Genomic DNA, 23,347 nt, shown 5'->3' with positions numbered 1-23,347 from the left:
AACTGAGACCAAACAGGGTGAGATGGGTCACCTACATTTATGACTGCCGACCAGGTGACAATCGTTCTTAAGTGCTCTTCTGTGTACTAATCCATGCAGTCGCCACAACAACCATAGGAGATAAACACTGTTGTTTTTATCACCCCCATTTTACAGATGGGAAATCAAGGCAAAGAGATCTAATGACTTGCCCAAGGTCACAGAACTAGAAAAAAAAAGTAGGAGAAACTGGATATGAATGCATGGAGCCTGACACAGAGCCATTTTGCTATGGAAATATTTGATGCTTGCTTCTAAGGAGAGCAGGTGAGAGGGGTGAGCCATGACCCGCCAACGTGAAGAGAAAGAGGGGGCATCATGGACTTCCAGAAACGCAGCTGAAACAGCACCGTGTTCCCACTGAGGCTCTGGCTGTGGTCCCTTGCACTGTCTCTTGCCCTCTCTGGACCTCCCCGTCCGTGTCGTGAGAACCTGTCCTCGAGGACAGCCAGGCCCCTTCTCGGCGCTGGACCGGCAGACTCAACCCAGACTCTCTGGCCACGTTCCTCTCTCAGCCACAGAGAGGTGGACCAGACACGTGGCTGAGAAGCTTCAAAACTGTGTTCCCAAAATATCTGAGCGACTGGCAGATGGAGATGTTGTGTGCAGGCGCGGGAGGAGCACGAATTAGAAATAAAATGAGAGATGCCAGAGAGAACATAAACAGCGTTGGAGGACAGGATGGAGCCTGGGGGTGCTCTTCTGCTTCCCTGTTTCTGAAGTTCTTGTTCAGACCAGCAAAAAGGCATTTGTTTGTTCATTCCATCTACCACCCATGTAGCAGTTTCTACTGAGCATCAACTATGTGCCAAGCACCGGGTCAGGCGGTGGGACAGTTTGTCATACTGACTTGGATGGGAATCTTTAGAACTTGGACATCTCTTGAAGCATACAGATGCTCACAGAGCTCTTCCTCCACTTGGAGTGACACTCAACGTGATTAAAAGTGCCCACATGCTCGGCACCGCACGGTTCATATCTCAGGAGGACCAACGGGAAACCAGTTCAACGACAGCCTCACCACCAGATGCCCCCCGCCCCCCGGCCTGCCCAACAAGAGGAGAGGCAGAGAGTATGTCCCCATCAGCAGCAAAGACGTCAACGGACACCCAGCCTTCCCGTTTCCTACCCCTATCCTCCTGCCCGCGCCCTCTCTCGCAAACCGAGAAAAGAAAGGTCTATGAGGTTGCCTTCAAGGAAGTTCAGAGCGGTTTTACTTACAGCCAGGGAGGAGTCTGGGCAGGGAAAGGTCCCAGAATTTCAACTTCGTCCTCACTCGACTGGCAACAGCTGGACTCATAACACTTCTGACAGCAATGCCTGAAAGTCCATCTGCACAGCAGCAGATCGGAGATTCTAGAAAGAAAACCCTGAGGCCATTGGGGGGAGGTGGGCAGTGGAGAGGGGGGAGAGGGGGAGCAGGGGGTGGGGTTGGGGGGGCGTGTGGGAGGGGTGGAGAGGAGGAAAAGGAAAAACACCCGAAATTACAAGCAGCTGATCCCTGATGAGAAATAATGACATTCAGGAGGTCTGTCTCTGCTGCTGAACACTTAGAACAAAATGTTTTCCGTTTCTATTTACCAACTGCAGGCACAAAGATGGCAAACACCAACTCGCTGGAGCCATTAATAGCGAGCAAAACATTCACAGGTATTCCCTTTTGTAGTTTATGTGAATGTCATTCTTGACATGTGGGTGGTTTATACAACATCATGAGGGCTATACAATATGTTCTCGAAAACACAATGAATATTACTGTCTTCTTGAAAGCAAAGCAAAAAGATTTTTTTTTTTTAAATAATCTCCGTGACATGAAAGTAAACAGAGGTAATCAAACGGAGTAAGGAGGGGGTGGGGAGGGATATCCACCTCTTCTCCCTTCGTGTGTTTTCATCGGGATCTCCCTTCCACAGAAACGCAGCGAAACTGTGCCGCTCTTAACCTCCAGTTATTGCTTTAATAGTCAACGTCCCCACAGCCCCACATAAGACTCCAAAATGAAAGGCAAGCACTTCGTGATCAGAAACCAGACCACACGAATCATCGAATTAACCCACCTCGTTTAAAGGTTCCAACTGCCCTTTTAGAGATCCACGAAGAAGCCAAGGGGCGTCGGGGGTGAGAGGATTACAAAAAGAGAGACAAGACCAGTTTAGCAATATTCCAGCAACTCACAAAAGAAAAAAGAAAGCAAGAAAGAAAGAGGGAAAAAAAAAAAAAAAAAAAAAAGCCCTGCATCTTTCCACTTACCATCCTGGGAAGGGAGCTGACTCCCTAACAAGGTGCTGCTATCTGCGGGGCTGCTGGTAGCCTCCTGGCTAACCAACACCGAATAAATGGGAAACTTTAGCATTTCGATTTGATTTGCACCGTATGCTGTTATGAATCAGAGCGGGTGGATAGATAGTCATGCTATCCAATGCAGCCACGCTTGGGAAGAGCAAACCTTCCTATACAGAAATAGCCATAAAGCCAACCCAAAAGGACATGACTAGCTAACATGCAGGCAGGCACAGAGTGGATGTCACTTGGCTCCCGCACCCTCCCAGAGGCCCTACCTTACAATTCTGCTCCAATGGTGATGGTGGGGAGTTCCTATGACCACCCACAAACACAGGGAGCCCAAAAGGAAGCCATAATCTGGTCCTGGGGAGGGCGGAGGGGGTGGGGCTACCTCCCTTTTCAGCCCCACCTCCCACCCCCACTTCTTCTCACAGGTTTCCAAGGCACAGATTCCCTCCCCCTCTTCAAGGGAAGAGTCACAGTGGCTTCCAAATGAATGGGCCAAGTAAACCAGGTAGATTAGGAACTCCACATCCCAACCTGGGATATATCCCAGAGAGGAACTCAAACTCAGAACTTTAAATCAAGAGGGAGAAAGTTACTCTCTTTTTCATTTCCCTTTCCAGGAGGTCTCCCTTTGGTATCATCATGTGTTAACGGGTTTCTAACACTTGCAAATCCCCCCCCCCACCCCCTCTTTCTTTTTTAAATAGAGAGCAAACCTCAGCTCAGAGCCTGGGACCTAACTAATCACGTGGCATTACTATCATCCTGTTTATTCTTCCAGTTGCTTCTGCTCATATCAAGTGATTCTGGTCTTCCATTATGCTAGTGACATAAAGTTTCCTTTTCAAATGATTTTAAGTAAAAAAAATAATAATAATAAGCGAGCCCATTTATACGAAAAAGTATTAAATAAATCTGGTACAAGTGATAGCTCACAAAAAATTCAAAAATCCTTGAAGTGATAAGGGAATGATTACGGCTTGGGAAACGAAGTCTCAGGCACTAATCACAAACTCTTCCCAAAGCAAAACTGGGAACCCTACATGGCAAGGCCTGAAGACGCTTGGGGGCCACGCAGAGTTGAGTGGTTAAGTGTTAGTGCTGCCGTCACCACCGGCCAATCACGTGACTTGGGTTAAGTCAGGGGGCCACTCTGAACCTTAGTTACCTCTCTTTCATGGAATGGCTAAGCTAGGACTCGGACTATGCAAATGCCCCACTACAAAATATCTGCACCCTTTCTGTGGCTTTATGAGAACGAGGTAGTTTGTCAAGACCAGTTGGAACCTACTAGGCACCACAGAGGTGTCCAGGCCGGCCCACGCAGGTAAAAGCAGGAAAAAGCCATGCCCTCATGCGCTTACAAATGAAAGTGCTTGAAAATGTTTCAAATCAAGTGCAAGGATAAAGTGTTTTTTTTCCAACGGTCCATGCCCATTCTTTTCATAGAGGAAAGCATTTCCTGGGTGTGTGGCAATCAAAAGACACCATTTATAAAACCATGTGAGTAGAGACCAGGCCACTACAGGGGCCCAATCATCCAGATTTCTCAAACCCCAGGTTCGGCAAGATGAGAGAAACCAAGGAAAAGGAAGAGGAGAGGGAAGAAGCTAAGACACGCTTGCCACGCATTGGGTCCACTGGGTTCATGTATTTGACTGGATGGAGGAGCACTGATTCAAGCCAGAAAGAAACAGGAAGAAGGAGAACCCAGACATTCTAGAACAAAGGTTGGCAAGCTATGACTTGCAAGGCTAAATCCAGCTGGCAACCTGTTTTTGCACGGTCCTCCAGTTAAGGATGGTTTGTACATTTTTAAATGGTTGCAAAAAATCAAAAGTACTACTTCTTGACTAGTACAAATAGTTTTATTGGAACTCAGCCACGCCCATGCATTTACTATTATCTATGTATGTGTGGCTGTCCAGCGCCATGGTCAGAGTTGAATATTTGTGACAGGACACGTAGGTCTCCAAGAAAAAAGTTTACTCTCTGGATCTTTATAGAAAAAGTTTCACACCTTGTTCTAGAAGCAAAGACAGTATCACCAAGCCATTCTCATAGTAGCTGTTTAACAAATTCCTCAGATTCCCCATCCTCCCTTCTAGATCCCACCATGACCCCTAAGCAGCTGTGTGACCTTGGGCAAATCACTAATCTCTGTCCTGAAGGTGGTTATTAAAAACCACAGAAGCATGTTCTAATATTGTTTATTTCTCACTGGATTCTGAAGGGCAGAGACTGCTGTTTTCACAGCTGTATCCCCAGTGCCCACACACAGTAGGTGGTCACTCGGGTGTTTGTTGGGTGACTGCTGAAAAACCCCACAACAACATTCAGCACACAGTATGTGCACAGTAAATGTGACCTTCAGTGAACTTGAAAAGAGGACCTAAAGATTGCATGGAAGCCAATGGGGCAAATCTAAGCCAGGAGAGGGATGGGGAGACCAAGGCAGGTGACAGAGCACAGAGTTCCTGGCAGGCTGAAAAGTCTGAGGACGAGAGAGATGTGACCAGTGGGGAACTGGGAGACCAGCAGCCACCCCCCCCCCCCCCAGCTGTAGCCGAGGGTAGAAGAAGTGAGCCCAGATGCACCCTAAATGAGGGAACCTGTAGGCTTCTCTGCTGGGCTCTGAGGAGCCAACCCCAGAAAGCAAGCGGCTCCACGGGTCTGACTGCAGGTCTGACTGCATGACCTTGGCGCTGACCTGTCGCCACTGCCTCCCCCACCCCGCCCCCCCCCCCCCCCCCCACACACACACCTCGTATAGAAGAGAAAGGTCTGGTAGTCAAGCAGCCTCCCCTCAAGAAGGATGCTTGGAAATCATTTCAGTTCAAGGATTCTTGTGAGAGTTCCCTCAAGGTGATGGGGGTCCACAACTCCCAGACCACAATGCAATGGCCGAAAGTGATCGGTTGCTCCCGCCCCCCACCAACAGCACGCCTATGGTGTGTCCCCCACCCCTCAGCACCCAGGGTCCGGGAGAGACGACGTCCTTGTCCCTCCTGGCCGGAACAGCCGCCTCAGGCTCGCTCCGCCGGCCAATTAGCCAGAGCCGTCGCCACGGCAACGGCAGCTGGCGGGCCGGGCGGCTGGCGCGTCCCGGGCCGCCCTCCCGGCGGCCCCTCCCCAGGGGTGGGGTGCAAGGGGAGGGGGTGGGGTGGGGGGGGTGCTGAAAAGTCCGCCCCAATCCCATTCCCTCCCTAGGAGGAGAGGGCGCCCGTGCAGAGTCCGCAGGGGCCGTTCATCCCCGGGTGTGGGGGTCCCCAGCCCCTTCTCCTGGGGCGTACCCCACCGCTGCACAGGTTGCGTGCCCTCGGGCACCCTTTTTCTCGAGGCAAGTTTGTGGGAGCCCAGCCGTGTGCCCTCCCTTGGCGGGCTCACAGCCGGAGGGGGCGCGGCACCCCCCACCCGCACCGCGGACCTTGCCCCCCAGCCTCAGCCCTACCTGGATGTACGCCATTTTCGCCCTCGCGCTCACTCCGGCCCGGGCATGGCGCCGCCACGGCCACTTTGCCCTCGCCAACAGGGGAGTGGGGGGAGAAGGCGAAGGGGGAAAGGAAGAAAAAGGCAGCCGGGTGGCCCCAGACGTGACTGGCGTGGCTGATGAGCGGCGCCCGCCCCTCCGCCGGCCGCCCCGTCCTTGCCTTTCCCTGCGTTCAGGCTCTCGGAGTCGGGGCCGCCTCCCAGGTTGGGAGAGCAAGGGCGCCTGGAGCCCCCGCCTCGGCCACCCTCGCTGTCCGGCGCTCCCCCCGAGGCGCTCCCCTGGCTGGAATGAGGCCGGGGCGCCTGGGGAGGGAGCCCGGGGCGGCCGCGGGGACTGCAGCGACCCCGGCGCAGGCGGGGCTGGAGACGCCGGGGCCGGTACGCGCCAGAGGCGGGGGAGGGGATGGGGAAGCGGGTGGGAGGGGGCGGTGCGCGGGTCAGCCCATCCGGTCGGCACGCGGGCTGGCACCTACCGAGAGCAGAGCCCCCGGGACAGCCTTGAAGCCGAGGGGGCACAGTCCTGCCCGCCATGGAGTCTGGAGCGGGGAGGGTCCTCCCCACCACCCCTCTCCCAGTCCAGCTCGGACAAACTTTATTCCCGCCCCACCCGACGAGCCTAGAACTGTTGCGGCGAGGAACGCAGGGGCCAAATGAACCGGAGCCTTAAGATAAGGTGGGGTGTGGGGCACCCCGAGGGAGGTGCTGCGGCCGGGGCCGCAGGGGCGTGCGAAGAGAGCGGAGCGCCCCTTTGCCCTAAACCTGCCCGAGTTGCGCCCTCGGCTCAACAGGTCTGGCGCGGGGCGGCCCGGCAGCGCCACCCAGCGTCGCGCCCGCGACGTGCGCGCCTCTGCCGGCTCGAAGCTCCGCGCCAGCAAGCGTGCGCCCTCGGGCGTGTCCATCCTGTCCCGCTTGCTCGCGTCTCTGGGGCGCCCAGGGCCTGGATTCCTCCCCGGAGCCGGTTCTCCCACCCCGGGGCCACAGAATTGGGGCCCACTCTGCACAGAGGGATTTGAAGTGGAACATTGCCCTCCGCCGGTTCTCTTTTTAAAATCCCCAGCCGTCTCCCGTTTATCAACTCCTCTGTCTTTTCATCAGTAAAAATGGCTTAAAATCTCTGTCTGCCCTGCCTTTTCTCCAGGGCCAGCTGAGGGAATGAACGTGCAAGTCATAAACAAAAGGTGTAATGTGCACATGTGTATATATTCTTTGTAAAAATCTAACAGGTTTACATTTGTTAGTATGTAATATTTCATTCGAAGCACGTGGCATGCAAAGTGCCCAGCGTTTGTAATCCGGCAGGCACTGTGCTCAACACTTCACAGGCGTGACTGCGTTTCATCGTCCTCTGCCTTGCTCGCTATGCGTCAAGCACAGCGCCTGGCCAGAGTAGGCGCTCGGTAGTTTCTGCTGTTGCTGTTGACTCCTCTTAACCGTTTGAGTGGGGTGTGCAGTTGCCCCCGGTTCCCAGATGAGGAAACCGGGGTGCAGTGAGGTAGATCCCCTCCAGCTACAGCTGGTAGCTACACGCACTGGCCTTTGAATCCGCACAGTGTGCGCTCCTGACCACTTAATGGTATTTATCTATAATGTTTCTTCAGCGCTGGATGGAAACGGTGCTTGGGGGGAGAGGGCTTCACAGAGAAGGGCTGTCTACCGGGGTGGGCGTTTGGGCGGGGGAGCGGGGGGTTGGGGGACTTAAGAGAGGTGACAGCGTTTGCCAAGTGTTCCCAGGAAGAATAGCTAACCTTTCTGAGACCGTGTGCCAGGCTCCGCTTTAAACCTTTTACACAAGTACAACTTTCAGTTCTGATAACCATGAGGTGAGCTCTGTTACTATCTCTAGATGAGATTACTCTCTCTAGATGAGACTGGAGGAGGTTGAAAGCGGTGAGGTAACTTGCCCCGGGGGTACTGGCAATGAGGAGCTGAGCCTCAAACCCTGACAGCCTACACCAGAATCCTTCCCCTAGCCGCCACACCATACTGCCTCACAGTGCTGGGTATTGGGGGAAGGGGGAGGAAACCCTTGGGGTTGGTTTGATCCCTTAATCCCTAAAGACTTAAAACTGTCTGAGAAAACCAAGCACCCCTCCTCCAATGCAGGCAGTTATTTTAATTTAACTCTCAAGGCCCGGCTCCTCACAGCTGTGCCATTCTGCCTCCAAAGAAAGCATGAACAAGAAGTCAGCTCGAAGTCATTCGTCAGACGTCACTCCAAGACTGGCTTTCCGGGTCCCCCGCTCTGTGAGCCTCTCCCTGCTCTTCACAGGGACCTGTAGTCTGGGCTTTGAGGTATAATCTGGACTCAGACCAAGGCTGTGCCTGTTAGGACAAGGCAGCTGGCCCCCACCCGGGTCTCGGTGGGAAAACCCCCAGTTCGGAATTCTGCGGGGTCCCTGAACTTAGGAAAGAAAAGAGTTACATCTCCCTTGTCAACAACCTCTGCGTGCGATCCATTATCTCCTTTCATTATGGATGCAGGCAGCAAACCACGACAATCTTAACTTTTACCTGGGTTTGTCACCGATAGAAATAGAAGTCAATAGAAATCAGGTATATTCACCTCACATTACAGTTGTTGTGAATAACTTGAAATTTTATTTACATTCTTTACTGCTTGAAAATCACAACCAGTAGGTCTTTCTATTGAATGCATTAATGAAGAATCACATACATTACCATATTTAAATTCGTTTTAAATTTTTGATAAGTGTGTTTCATTAGAATCATTTCAGGGGCTGGGGCGCCTGGGTGGCGCAGTCGGTTAAGCGTCCGACTTCAGCCAGGTCACGATCTCGCGGTCCGTGAGTTCAAGCCCCGCGTCGGGCTCTGGGCTGATGGCTCAGAGCCTGGAGCCTGTTTCCGATTCTGTGTCTCCCTCTCTCTCTGCTCCTCCCCCGTTCATGCTCTGTCTCTCTCTGTCCCAAAAATAAATAAACATTGAAAAAAAAATTAAAAAAAAAAAAAAAGAATCATTTCAGGGGCACCTGGGTGGCTCAGTCAGTTAAGTGTCCGACCCTTGATTTGGGCTCAGGTCATGGTCTCATGGTTGGTGAGATTGAGATCCACGTCGGGCTCTGTGCAGAGCCTGCTTGGGATTCTCTCTCTCCCTTTCTTTCTGCCCCTTCCCCACTGTTGTGCTCTCTCAAAATGAAGTAAATGAAAATAAATACATATATAAACAAATAAACATTAAAAAAAGAATTATATCATTTCCCTATAATCCTATGTATTCCACTCTATGATTTAAAGACATTATTCTGAGATGGGGTCTACAGACTTCAAAAGACTAGCAGGGGGTCCATGGCACAGAAGGGATTAGGAACCCCCCCGCAAGTGGCAAGTTCATTAGCTTAGAGGTGAGAGTCAAAACTGCCACGTAGTTGTCTGGCTGGAGCAAAGGGAGAGTGTTGCCCGGTGGGGTTAACATGTAGGAGAGGCCAGATGCCTGGCAAACTGGTAAGTTAGCCCGTTGAAGAGCAGGGTCAGGCCCAGAAAGATTTTGGCAGGGGTGTGTGTGTGTGTGTCTGTGGACATGTGGTACACAAGCCTGGAGGCAGGGAGGATGTTGTAGCAATCCAGGTATGAGGTGATTCGAGACTGAACAATGGTCATGGCAATGAACCGATGGCTGTAACTGAATAAGCAGTGATGAGGTTCTGGAAGGCAGGGGAGGCTGGAGGAAGGCAGGTTTGCTGGGGGAGTAGTTGGGGTTTTATATTTGGGTATGTTGATCTCAGATATGTATTATATAGGGTTCCTGGAAGAAACTCAATTCCATCCAACAAGAAAGAACTTATGGGCTCATTAACTGGGAAGTCCAAGGGCAAATCCTAGTGTCAGGGCTGGATTAGAGATGCAAAAGAAGTCATAAGGACTCACTGTCTCCATATCGCACCTCTTCACAGCTTTTCTCTGAACACTGGACTTTTTTTTTTCCCTGGGATAGGTTTGCTTCACATGGCAGGAAGATGGCCATTAGTGCACTTGAGTTTAGATCTTAATAGCTTATGCTCCAAAAGTAAGCGGGACTTTTAATGAAATCTTAAGGAAAAACTCTAAGTGGTCCTGCTTGGGTTAAGTGCCTACCTCTGGACCAAGCACTGTGTCCAAAGGAGCCAGCACGCTGCTTGCGTCCACCTGGATCAGGTGCGCAGAGGTCGTGAGCCACCATCTCACAAAGACCACGTGGAGAGGGAGAAGATCGGGTTCCCTAAAACAGTTCAGACCCTCCTAACAGAGAACGGGGCTCAGATAAGTGGAAGAGTTAAGGCTTCAGCCACCTCCTGGGGGCGCTTGTGGGCTCACCTCAGTCTACAGCCTCTTAGAGGAACCTGGCGCCTCATCAAGACCCAACCCCAGATGGCAGACGCATAATAATGGTTTGCTCTTCAGGGTCCTTCAGAAGGTAGTTAGAAATGGCCGTGCAAACCACAGACCTCAGGGTATCTATTGTAATTAAAAAGTGCCAGAACAGCAAAAAGCAGTCTCTGGCAACCATATAGGCAATACACATTCTGGTTAGGTGACTTTCTATTTCTGCCAAACAGGCTGACGGTACTTGTCTCCTAAGTCAGTTTTAATTATACGGCTTCCCGAACATGCCATTCAGATCCTGTTTTAGCTGTGCCTGTAACCCTGGGCAGTGTTTCTGAACTCTGGGGAAGTAAGAAGGCTCTGGGCTAATTAAATCGCTGGTCTGGCAACAGGAAGGGCAGCCACCTGTTAAGTATGAGCTCCAGGGCTGACATGACCAAGTAATCCCATGTAAGGAGCTGGACCCCTTTCTTCTCCATCTTTACCAAAGGGCAGTGTGGTTTGATGATCACAAGAATCTGGAGTCCAGTCCAGCCTTGTCTACATAATAGCTGTGTGGCCTTAGGCAAGCCCCTTAATCCCTGGAAGCCTCAGTTTTCCTTACCAGCAGAATGGGTATAATACTTCCCTCTGAGGGCTGGTGTGGAGTCAAGCAAATGAGAAAAATGTATGTGAAACACTAGCGTGGGTTCACAGTGAGTGGTTCTCTGTTTCTTTCTCCCATAACATTGAATCTGTGGCTGTGGGCCTCTTATTCTGTTTTAGAGTTGGATGGAAATGTGGGTTAGGGAGAAGGAAGGGACAAAGTGGAGGTTAAAATCCTGGCCTCTAGGATCAGCCAGGACTGGGACTAAATCATGACACCTGCCACTTAGCAGCCATGGGACTTGAGACAATTCTGCATCTCAGCTCCCTCTTCACTGAATGGGATACTAGCAGCCACTATTTCATGGAGGTGAGGACTCTACAGGCCAGTCTATATCCACCCCTTGGCACGGTGCCCATCACTGAGGATCTGCTCCAGAAATTCTAGCTATCACTATTTTTGGTTTTCAAAATAGAAACAACCACACAAAGTTGCTTTTATTACTAATACCTGTACTAGGTGCTTTACTTACCCTAGACGGTTTTCTCTTTCTTGTTGGTGGCCAACACTCGGAGGAGAGAAAGCCACATCACACACTAGCAGTCATTCTCAAACTTGACTGTGCATGGACGTGGGGGGCGGGGGATGGTGTTTGATTAACATCCCTATTCTCAGACTCCTCACCCAGACGTTCTGATGCAGTGGGTGGAGGACGCAGTCTGCAGGTCTGCATTTCCTAACAAGCCTCCCAGGAGATGCTGATGCAGGTGGTCCACAGTTTGACCTTGACCTTGGCATGCCAGGACATCATCTTTGTGATGCTTGCACGCCTCCTGCCTAGGAGGACGATCACCACCGGTGCCAATCCGTTGGCTGGAATGAGTCAGGGTGGGGGATTGCACCGGGGCAGGGGTGCACCTGACAGTGCCCATAGCCCCTGAAGATGTCTGGCTCACCGGTGACACTTCACCTCCAGCTGATCTCTGCATGGCACTAGACCTGTCATCTTGTATGCTGCCTGCTGGCATCACTTCCAAGGATCTTGCCGAAATGAAGGAGTCTGATGGCCTAGCTTTTGCAACGCTCACCCCGTCTTACCTCCAGCCCCCACACTGGTTCAAGAATTTCTACCACATATGCCCCCGTCTGAGGCTGGTGACTACATTCACCTCTCCACCCCATGATTCAGAAAAGGGTAGCTAATTATTTAGTCTTCAAGAAGGAAACTCTGAGGGCGATTTAATAATGGGCTGCAAACATCTGAAGAGCTATTAGCAGGGCACTGGTGACCACCTGTTCCCTCTCTGCACCACATACAGGAGAAACAGAGATGGGATTTAACTGCACAAACAGAACAGAGAGCCAGGGGAGACACGAGTGTGATGGCACAGATGTGGTTTTAAGGGGCAGCATATAAAATCCACCTTCGTAGGACTTATGACAAGGAAAGAGCTTTGAGTCTGATGTGTCATCTTCCCCCAGAGGCCAGCAGCAGGGTCTGATGCTCTGGACAGCTTCAAAGGAAAGATTCTGTCCTTCCTCAGCCCTGCGCCCTGGTGCCAGGCACACTGTAGACCAGTGGTTCTCAAAGCATGGTCCCTGGTCCACCAACATCAGCAGCTTGGGACCTTGCTAGAAATGCGGACTCTCAGTCCCCACCCTGCACCTAGTGAATCAGAAACTCTGCAGGTTGGGGGAGGGGGACCAGCAAGCTGTGTTTCAACAAACACTCCATCCAGGTAATTCTGATGCTGGCTGAAGGGTGAGAACCACTAAGTTTCCAACTTCACTGTGCATTCCACTCACCTGGGGATCTTATGTTCTTGTTTTGTTTTTTAATGTTTTAGTTTTTATTTTTGAGAGAGCGCAAGTTGGGGAGGGGCAGAGAGAGGGGGTCAGAGAATCCAAAGCGGGCTCTGCACTGGCATCAGAGATCCCCACATGGGGTTCAAGCTCAGGAACTCAAGAACCCAAGATCATGACCTGAGCCAAAGTTGGATGGTCAACCGACTGAGCCACCTAGGTGCCCCATCACCTGGGGATCTTGTTAAATGCAGTCCCTGACTCATCAGGTCTGGGGCAGTAGATCCTAAGATTCCACATTTCTAACAGCCTTTAAGAGTGGTCCACAGACCACACTTGGAGGATCGAGGATCCAGAACAAATGCCAGCTCATGTCATTCCTCCACCTGAAACCCTCCAGCAACTCTCATCTAAGGTAAAAGTTAAAAAGGTCCCACATAACCTGGCCCCTCATTAGCTCCCCCGCTGTCCTCACCTCTGCTTCCCTACCCCTTGCACATTCCACTCCAGACACAATGACCTCCTCACTGTTTCTTGAACACCCCAAACAAGTTCCTGCCCCAGGGCCTTTGCACTTGGTTCTTCCTCCTGTTACACTCCTCCCTCTGAGCTCCCCCTTGGCTTGCTCACTCGTTCACCTCTATGCAGGCAGCCTACGAGATGGCCCATAATGATTCTGCCTCTGGTATTGACATCCTTGCATAAAATCCTCCCATTCAATATGGGCAGAACTTATCATAGGTGATGAGATGTCACTTCTGTGATTAGGTTACATAAGGCAGTAATTTCTGTCTTGGTAGCTGGCTCTTTCTGCATGACGCAAGCTTCCATGTTGGAGAGACCCACATGGCCAGGAGATAAGGATGCCCCCAGCTAGAAACTGAGACACCCCCTCCCCTGCCCCACTCCAGTCCAATAGTCCTAGAGGAGCTAAAATTCTGACAACAGGGGCACATGGGTGGCTCCGTTGGTTAATTGCCCAACTCTTGATTTCGGCTCAGGTCATGATCTCACAGTTTGTGAGTTCAAGCCCTAGACAGGGCTCTTCACTGACAGCACAGAGCCTACTTGGGATTCTCTCTCCCCCTCTCCCTCTGCCCCTCCCCTGCTCACACGTACTCACTCTCTTTCAAAACAAATAAACATAAAAAATAAAATAAAATGGATACTTCCCTGGTTGAACCTTCAGGTGAGATGCCAGCCCAGCTGACCTCTTGACTACAGACTTGTGGGAGACCCTGAAGCAGAGGACCCAGCTCAGTCATGCCCAGACTCCTGGCCCATCGAAACTGTGAGATAATAAATATGGGTTATTTTAAGCAGCTAAGTCTGTGGTAATTTGTTAGATAGCTTCAGACAATACAACGTCCTTTAGGTTTTGCTCAAATGTCACCTTTTCAATCTGCTCTTCCTCAACTTTCCTCTTCAAAATAGCAACCTCTTGCCTCTCCCAGGAACTCTGTTCACCTTCCTTGCTTAATTTTCTCTATAACACAGATCACCATGCGACATACCTTACATCTTGCCTATTTTTTATGGTCTGTCTCCCCAACTAGAAGTGAGCTGTATGAGCTGAGGGGGGCTTTTTGTGGGTTTTTTTTTTTTTTTTTAGTCTGTTTCTCCCACACCTGTATCCTTAATACCTAGAACAGTACCTAGCATGTAGAAGGCACTCAGTAGTATTGCTGAATGAATGAATGGACTTTGCTAACAATATCTGCCTTCCACAGAGAAGAGACAACTTTACATTTTCTCAGCCTAGCCACCCCACTGACCAATGAGATTTTTCCAGACGTCCATATGTATCAAGCCAGGGAGGAACTAATGGCCCCACCTGAGTCTTGCCCCATCTCGTTAAGAGAGACACGGGGACATGTCCTGTATAGAAACTGAGACCTGCTGACACCCCCTGGGAGCAATTTTGCCTTCTCAGGGGAGCATGTGAGGTTTAACTCTTTATCCATGTTTCAAAGCAAGGCTCTTGGAGGCCTAGTACTCTTCCAAGAAAGAGCTTGTTCGAGGTGAAGAGGCATTCAGCATCATCTAAAGAGCCATCGCCCTGAATGGCAGCTTGTATGTGAACATTCACAGCAGCATTATCCATAATTGCCTCAAAGTGGGAACCATCCAAGTGCCCATCGATGGGTGAATGGATAAACAAAATGTGGTATAGCCACACAATGGAATACTTTACAGCAATAAAAAGAAAGGAACATGCCACAACGTGGGTAACCTCAAAAACATTTTACTCAGTGAAAGGAGCCAGACAAGAAAGACCACGTGTGGTATGACTCCATTCGGATGAGATGTCCAGAAAGGGCAAATCTGTAGAGACAGAAAGGAGATTTGTGGTTGCCTGGGGCTGGGGGCCTGGGGGCTGGGAGTGGGGAATGGATGCAGAGAGTTTTGGGGGGTGACGGAAATGTTCGAAAACTGTTTTTGTGGTGATGGAGGCATGACTCTGTGAATTGCTGGAAATCATTGAATTGTACACTCAAAATGGGTGAGTTTTATGGTATGTAAATTACATGTCAACAAAGCTATTTTTAAAAAGAAATTAAAATGAAAGCTCTTGCTTTCAAAAAACCTTTTGGCTTTTTCTTATTGTTCTATGTCTACAGGCTCTTCTCTCAAATTCGCTTGAAGAATTACACTTCCTCACTTTTTAGATACATGTTTCTATGAAAGATCAATGCATAGCCCCCACTGGTGTTCCCATTAATACAAATCAAGGTTATAAACAGGCCTTATTTCTGCCCTGAGTAAGACAGTAAAAGGGGTCATAACATTCTGACACTTAAAAAAACAGTTTTTTTAATGCTTATTTATTTTTGAGAGAGAGAGAGAGACAGACGGAGCATGAGTGGGGGAGGGGCAAAAAGAGAGGGAGACACAGAATCTGAAACAGGCTCCAGGCTCCGAGCTGTCAGCACAGAGCCTGACGCAGGGCTCCAACCACGAACTGTAAGTTCGTGACCTGAGCCAATGTTAGACACTCAACCGACTGAGCCACCCGGGAGCCCCACATTCTGACATTTTTGAAGTGTTTGCAGACCTTTGGTTGTCTGACTTCACCACTGAGTGAACTGCACCAGCTCTAGGGATCTGTGCACATCAGAGCTCCCACATTTACGCAGGGAGTAGGAACAGTAGGAGTAACATCTTACGTTGTCATTACAGGGGTTGTTAGAAGCACGAAGTACTCTTGATTAGTCTGTTTCTGGGTGACTGTAAGGTCCATCACAATGCAACTTCAGCTTTGGTAGCCCCTAAACTGCCACTGTGAGTCAGTCGCAGACGTGAAGGGGGACGGGGCACTCTGACCCGCCCAGCCTGGCTCACGTCCCCGTGTCTAAGCGGGGAGATGACACACTGTGATTGGCAGCACCACAGGCAACACGTGGAAAACAGAAGGGCAGAGCTCACAAAGAAAATAGGGAGGGTAAAAAGACAAACACCGCATGACCATTATATTACTCTCGTGTGCACAAAAATCGTAACAGGCCAGGATGTCCCATGGCCAAGGACAGCCAAAGTGGACTTCATAGTAGGTAGGTGATGGTCTAACAGGTGCTCATAGGGATATGCCCTCCTGGTTATATTCAGATCCATCCTGAATATATCCAGGGGCAGCAAGATTTTCTTTTCTTTTTTTCTTTTTTTTGAGAGAGAGAGAGGGCCACAAGTGAGCGAGGGGCAGAGAGAAATAGAGAGAATCCCACAAGGGGCACAGAATGAGAGGGAGAGAGAGAAGCAGGACTCACCTGAAGTGGGGCTTGAGCTCATCTGATGTGGGACTCGAACTCACAAACTGTGAGATCGTGCCCCGAGCCGAAGTCAGATGCTTAATGACTGAGTCACCCAGGCGCCCCGATTTTCCCTTCTTAAAGACAGCGCCATACACATCCGTGTCCTCTCTCTTCATTCAAGAGGAATTACGAGTATTGAATGATTCTGGGAAAGCACGGGATCCCAAGGTGATGGTCGCCGGCTAGCCCACGGGGGTGGGCACTCGGTGTCTGCCAAGCCCCCTCCGCTCCTCACCTTCTGCTTATACAGGACTGGCTGTGCATCATTTTCAGGGCTCTGTGCAAAATGAAAATGTGGGGACCCTTGTTCAAAATTATTAAAACTCCCGAGACGACAAGGACAACAGGGCATCAAGCCAAGCTTAGGATCTTCTTGAGCACAGGAGCCGTACCACTGTCACTAAAGCCAGCCCTGTCCTCGTGATACAAATCTCTTTTTCCTTGTCCTGCTTGAAGGACTCTCGTAACTCCTCTCCTCTGAATCACTCCTGCATCCTCTCCCCCTTTGCCCACACTCCCACTCTTACCCAGTATTGAAAACTAACACATACAAAAACACCTTCCCCGGCAAACTCAAATCCAAATATCTCTGGGGCTGGAGAGTTCTGTGAGGAGAAATAGATTCTTACTGTAAGATTTTTATTCTGGGGTGCCTGGGTGGCTCAGTCAGTTAAGCATCCGACTTCAGCTCAGGTCATGATCTCATGGTTCATGAGTTCAAGCCCCACATCGGGCTCTGGGCTGAGAGCTCAGAGCCTGGAGACTGCTTTGGATTCTGTGTCTCCCTCTCTCTCTGTCCCTCCCCTGCTCACACTCTGTCTTTCTCTCTCTCACAAACAAATAAAACATTAAAAAATAATAAAAATAAGAGTTTTATTCTTAAAAAAATATACACATTATTCAAGCATGTCCCACGGTATTTGTTCTCATCCTTGCCCAGAAACAGCCCCAGTATCTTTCATGGGTCTTGGGTCAAAAAAGTCACGTTGCTTGCTGAGCGGAATCCCAATCACTAGGGCTTTTGCTGCTCGATGGTATTCAATTACTATTCTGTTTTCTGAGCCTTTACTATCTGGCCAAGCACTGCCCTAAACACTTGAATACCTGTCTTCCTTACCATCCTCACAACTCTGTGAGCCAGACACAGAGGCAGCCCCCACTTTTCAAGAAAAAAAACCTAAGGCCAAGAGATAGTCAGCAAACCGTCCCAGGCCAGATAGCTAATAATTGGCAGAGCTGGGATCTGAATGATGTCTGACAGCGAGCAAAATTCCCACTCTTTCTGTTACACCAAACGGCGCCTGATCATTCCATTTCTGACCCCACAGAGTTCTGGAGACTAAACATAGGACAGATGAAGGTATTAGTATCTTGTGATATCAATGCCTTTTATAGTGCTCTAATTCCATGAAAATTGATCAACTTTGAAGGTTTTCATGGAAAAAAAGTCAAAGGCCAACCACAGAGCTTTGGGTGAAGACCAGTATCAAACCCCACTAGACTATCCACTGTTTAAGATATTTGTGGGTTCAGAGATAAGATCTGGGAAGCTTGAGCTGCTCTCTTCCTGAATAAAGCAAATGGGGGATCAGTAGAAATAAGCGTAAATCATTCTGCAGAGAAAGGGTGGGTGGAAGATTGCTTCAGAGCAGTGGAGAAGAGGCTAGGCTAAAAAAGTGGAAACTTACTCAGTTCTTCCAAAAACACTGTATAGATCATTTATTCTATCAAGTATATTGAGCGCAAATTTCTATAAGCCAAGCATTGTCCGGGTGAGGGTATGGGAAGTTCGAGGCATGCCAACGCTCAGCTCAAAAGTCTTCCACGGCTCCCACTGCCTGCAGGATAACTACCCACCCTTGCCTGGCATGGCAGGCCTTCCCTAAGCTGCCTTCATCCTGTCTTGTAGAGGGAAGGCCCACCGTGCATGGAAAACTGGAGAAGGGGAAGGGCTCCTACAGGGAAAGCTCAATTTAAAAAGTGAGGTCAGACATTAGGAAGGGAAGTATCTCCCAAGGGTCACACCCAGGTTAACAATGGGTTAGTTGTGTCTGGGCTGACTTCACTCCTTGGGGGACCACATGTGCCTCCCTGACCACCAGAGCCATAGAACTCCCTGGGGAGAGGATCAGGTGCCCCCCCACCCCCCACAGTCTCAGAACGAATGGCATCTGACACCCAGAATTGTGCCTCTTGTTTGGGGATAAGTTCAGCTGACAAGCCTAGGCTTTTCCCTGGATCTGTCATGACCCAGAGAGTATTCCTGCCCATCAGGCTCCCTCCCTCTCCAAAGTAAACGCTGAGTTAATAACAGTGTAATTACCGGGTGGGGCTCCCTTCCAGACCTGCCCTCACACTGTCGGTTCAGCCAGTTTCTCAGAGAGAGGTGCATTTACCCATCCATTGCCCAGCCTCATCAAATCTTTTTTTTTTTTTTAATGTTTATTTATTCTTGAGAGAGAGAGAGAGAGAGAGAGAGAGAGAGAGAGAGAGAGCATGAGCGGGGGAAGGGTGGAGAGAGAGAAAAGGAAACACAGAATCCAAAGCAGGCTCCAGGCTCTGAGCTGTCAACACAGAGCCTGATGTGGGGCTGGAACTGTGAGATTGTGACCTGAGCGGAAGTTGACGCTTAACCAACTGAGCCACCTAGGTATCCCCCGGCCTCATCAACTCCTGACGGATCTCATCCACAACACATCTGAGCCTCCTACCAAGTTCCTCACCCAAGTTCTTATAAGGCTCAAATCCTTTCTTGTGTCAGACAAATCTTCCTTTGTTAAAAACTTTTTGATGCCACTTATGTCAGCTGTGAAACACCCACTAGCAAACTTGACTATACGGTCCAGCTGTGCAAAATGCCCAGGTGTCTTTGTTTCCTTCCATTCTTCTTTCTGGACCTGACACTCCCTTTCTGGTTCAGGACACTTACCTGTTAATGATAACCCAGTCTCTTCTGATTGAAAACAGCCTTCTTCCAGGAGACGGAGTGAATAGAACACTTTCCACCAGCTCCAGGGGTGTCCCCAGCTCTGAGCCTTTTCCATGACAGATGCAGAGAACATGTCAGAATCCCAACAGCATTGTAGGGAGACCATTGAGTCTGTGGGACCTCCGTTTAGGGGGGGGTCTCATCCCTCTTGTCTTTGCACGGGGATGGGGGCTAGGGTGAGGGCTGACCCTGTATTTGCACTACCCTTAAATTTTGTGTCCCAGGTGCCTCCTTTGCCTGACCCTAGTCCTGGCCCTCCTCTGCATGTGGCCTTCTGTTCTTGCTGCTTTTCGCTGAGGAGTGGCAGGTCTATGCTGGTCTGGACTGTACTGGCTCCTGGATCTCATGCTGGAACCCATTCCCAGTGGCTGTGGGCCCTGCCTGTGTCCCTGTGATTGCTTGTGTTTCTTCCCAGCCCCAGACTTCTAATGGTCCCCGGGATGGGGGTAGGGGTGGGTGGATTGTTGTAAACGCCAGGGGACTTTTCTGCAGCAGTCTGGACTCTGGGAGGCTGCCCCTGAGGCCACCCTCACCCCAGATCTTCCCTCAGTCTTGGTTAATCTACCACTGCCATGCCATACTGATGCACTGGGTGCCAACGTGGGTTTCTCCACAAGACATGCAATCCCTCCAGGCTGTGTTATGGTAAACTGAATACCAACTCTCTGAGTCCCCAGAACCTTGATGGAGGCTCCTACAGCTCACAGGCATTAGCTACTTCCTCCAGGAAGTAAGAATGAGGACTCTTAAACCTAATCTCTTACCTCACTTCCTCTCTCTCCCCTCCCCCTCCCAGCCCAGATGGTGGTTCTACTTCCCCATTACATATGGTAGGAATCCCCTTCCAGCATTACCTCATGACTGTTTTCTTCCTGCTCAGTAGTTACCAAAGACTGGTCCCCAGACCAGCACATCAGCGTCACCCAGGAAGTTGTAAAAACTGCAAAATCTTAGGGCCTAACTCAAACCTTCTGGATTGGAAAGCATGGGGGTGAGGCCCAGCAATTACTATTTTGATGAGCTCTGCAGGGGGTTCTGATGCACGTTCAAATTTGAGAGCCTCTGCTTTAGGGTCTGAATCGATAGTTTTGCCACCCTAGCTGCATCACCTGGGAGCTTTTAAAATTTCTTGATTGCTAAGCTCCATCACAGACCAATTAACTTTGAGGCCCATGAAGAGATACACAAAGGGACACCTGGGCTGTTCAGCTGGTTGAGCGTCCAACTCCTGGTTTTGGCTCAGGTCATGATCTCACAGTTCATGGGTTCAAGCCCCACATTGGACTCCATACTGCCAGTGCAGAGCCTGCCTGGGATTCTCTCTCTCTCTCTCTCTCTCTCTCTCTCTCTCTGCCCCTCCTCCACTCACACCCAAGAGTGCATGCTTTCTCTCAAAACAAATAAACTTAAAAAAAAAAAAAAAGAAGATACAGTCAAAATCTACCCAGCCTCCTCTAGATCAGCAACCTCCCCAGATGACCCACAGACACGTAAGCATGACTGCCGTTTTAGGCAATGAGGTTTCGGGGTGGTTTATTATCCATCAGTAGCTAACTGATACACAGCACAGTAAGAACATCTGATGAGGCAGTGACTGATAACCTTACTTTCCTCATTCCCAGCCCTCAGTTCTGTTCTATGCCTGCTCTCCCCACTTTCCAGACACCACAAGCATACCCTGGCATAGGTATACTCCCTATGTCTCTGCCCGAGCCTCAGCAAGCAGACCCGCCAGGAGCAGATGGAGCCTCTAAACAAGTTCCGGCCAACAGAAATACAATGTGAGCCACATATTTAATTTAAAGTTTTCAGCTGGCTGGGCACCTGGGTGGCTCAGTTGGTTAAGCGTCCAACTTTGGCTCATGATCTCACGGTTCATGGGTTCGAGCCCCACATCGGGCTCTGTGCTGACAGCTCAGAGCCTGGAGCCTGATTCAGATTCTGTGTCTCCCTCGCTCTCTGCCCCTCCCCCGTTCATGCTCTGTCTCTCTCTGTCTCAAAAAAATAAATAAAACATTTTAAAAAATTTATAAAATTTTCAGCTGGCCACATTTTTCAAAAGGTAAGAAGAAACAGTGAAATTAATTTTAACACTATACTGTGTCTTCTTAGATGTGTTATTATATATTTCCTTTATAGATTTTGCATATTTTCTTTAACAGTATCTCCAAAATACTGTCATTTCAACATGTGGTACTAGGCACATTGCAGGTGTTGACGAGCTGCATGTGGCTAGTGGTGACCATGTTGGATGGAGAAACTCCATGCAGATCACTGCACCTGTCCCTTCCAGAGCAGGGATGACAGCAGGAGAGAGGAAGAAACAGAAGGATCCGGAAGAGCTGAGCCTCTGCCAACCCCATCTCATACCGAGTCTTGACTCAAGAACAATTATGCCCAGCATGCTGCCAGTTGTAAGACATTTGCTCATGCTGTCCCCCTGCCCTATATGTCTTCCCATTCTGCCTGACTTGGCTCAAATGTCACCACCTCCATGGAGTCTTCCTGGAATGCCCACAGCACTAACTTCAGAATTCTAAAATAGCTCTTCATAGCCTATCCCAACAACAGCTACCATTTGTTGGGCATTTACCATGGGGTGAGTGCTTAACCTGAATTATACCATATGATGCTGGCACAACACTGTGAGGTGGGAATTATTATCCTCATTATAAAGACGAAAAAACTGAAGTTCAGAGAGGTGAAGAAGCTTCTCTAAGCTCGCTCAGCTAGTAAGTGGATGAGCCAGGATTTGAACCTAGAGAGGTCAGGCTCCAGAGCCTATGCTTTCAAAGCCTGTTCCCTTGCTAATCAAAATGTGGTCCTTAAAGCAGCAGCACCTGGAGCTTGTGAGAAACACGGACTCTCAGGCTGTATCTCAAATCTGCACAGAATCTGCATTTTAAGAAGCTCGGGTGGTTCATGGGCATATTAAACTCTGGCCGGCACTGGCCGAGACTAGCCTTTATCTTAGTTACATGTTATGCGTCTGTTTCACCCCCAGGCCACCAGCCCCCTGAGGGCAAGGACTGTACCTTTCCACTCCCGTTTCCTGAACACCTGCTATAGAAAACTGCCTGAAACAGCTATTGAATCAAGCTCTTCTGATCCTACCCATTGGAGTGTTCTTGTTTGTTCGCTTTTAATTTTTAAAAATTTGCTTTAAATCCTGCCTGGGGAAAAGAGCAAGAATACACTGCATTGCGCATGGCCAGTTTAAAAACATCTGTCCGCGTCCTCCACGATAGCCTGTTCCATTTTCAAAGAGCGAGGATGGCAATGTCCTGGAGCTCCTGGTGCCTAAGATAAATGGCACCGTGTAACAGAGCTAACGCCCCAAAACCCGCCGGGCCAGGACTCAGTGTGCCTTTCTGATGGTTGCTGTTCAAGAAAGTATTCTCTCCAAATGGAACCCATTCTGTTTTAGAAAGTGTAAATCTTGGGGTGCCTGGGTGGCTCAGTCGGTTAAGCATCTGACTTCGGCTCAGGTCCTGATCTCACGGTTCGTGAGTTCAAGCCTCGCATTGGGCTCTGTGCTGACAGCTCGGAGCCTGGAGGCTGCTTCAGACTCTGTGTCTCTCTCTCTCTCTGCCTCTCCCCGCTCACAGTCTGTCTCTCTCTCTCTCTCTCTCAAAAATAAATACACCTTAAAAAAAATTAAAACAAAAAGAAAGTGTAAATCTTTGGGGTCTCATCAGCAGGAGTAGCCCCAGAATTTTTATACGAGGAATGGTTTGGGTCTCTGGAAGGAATGAGGACTTGAAAACGAAGATGTTTAATACCACATGAAATTAAGAAAATGTTAGTAGCCCATATTGAAGAGTGGGCTGATGAAAACGGGATGGGAAAGGCTGAAGCTCCACAATGCTGTTCCCACTGGTGTTCAGGTCTCAGGAGAGGAAAGCACAAGCCATTGGGAGGATGGGAATTTGGGGTTCAGTGTCGATCTCAACCAACATAGTAGAAGTTTAGAACACCAGAGCTGGCTGTGACATGGCACAAAATGAGTGTTTCAGAAGTAGTTGT

At 49.7% G+C, this 23,347-nt stretch overlaps 1 protein-coding gene across 1 annotated transcript in view; it reads right to left on the bottom strand.

Annotated features, from left to right (window-relative positions):
• Positions 1-6,198, bottom strand: part of SYT17 (synaptotagmin 17) — an 84,069-nt gene extending 77,871 nt beyond the window's left edge. The window contains exons 1-3 of the mRNA XM_003998799.6: positions 5,780-6,198; positions 2,097-2,114; positions 1,261-1,409 (exon numbers count right to left, since the gene is read on the bottom strand). Coding sequence (XP_003998848.1) covers positions 1,261-1,409; positions 2,097-2,114; positions 5,780-5,794 — 182 coding nt within the window. The 5' untranslated portion in view covers positions 5,795-6,198. The remainder of the gene's footprint in view (positions 1-1,260; positions 1,410-2,096; positions 2,115-5,779) is intronic.
• Positions 6,199-23,347: the final 17,149 nt, after the last annotated feature.

This window comes from Felis catus, chromosome E3 (genome assembly GCF_018350175.1).
Source record: "Felis catus isolate Fca126 chromosome E3, F.catus_Fca126_mat1.0, whole genome shotgun sequence".
NCBI lineage: Eukaryota > Metazoa > Chordata > Mammalia > Carnivora > Felidae > Felis > Felis catus.
Note: the sequence above shows the minus strand (reverse complement) of the source record. Positions and strands in the feature narration are given on the sequence as shown.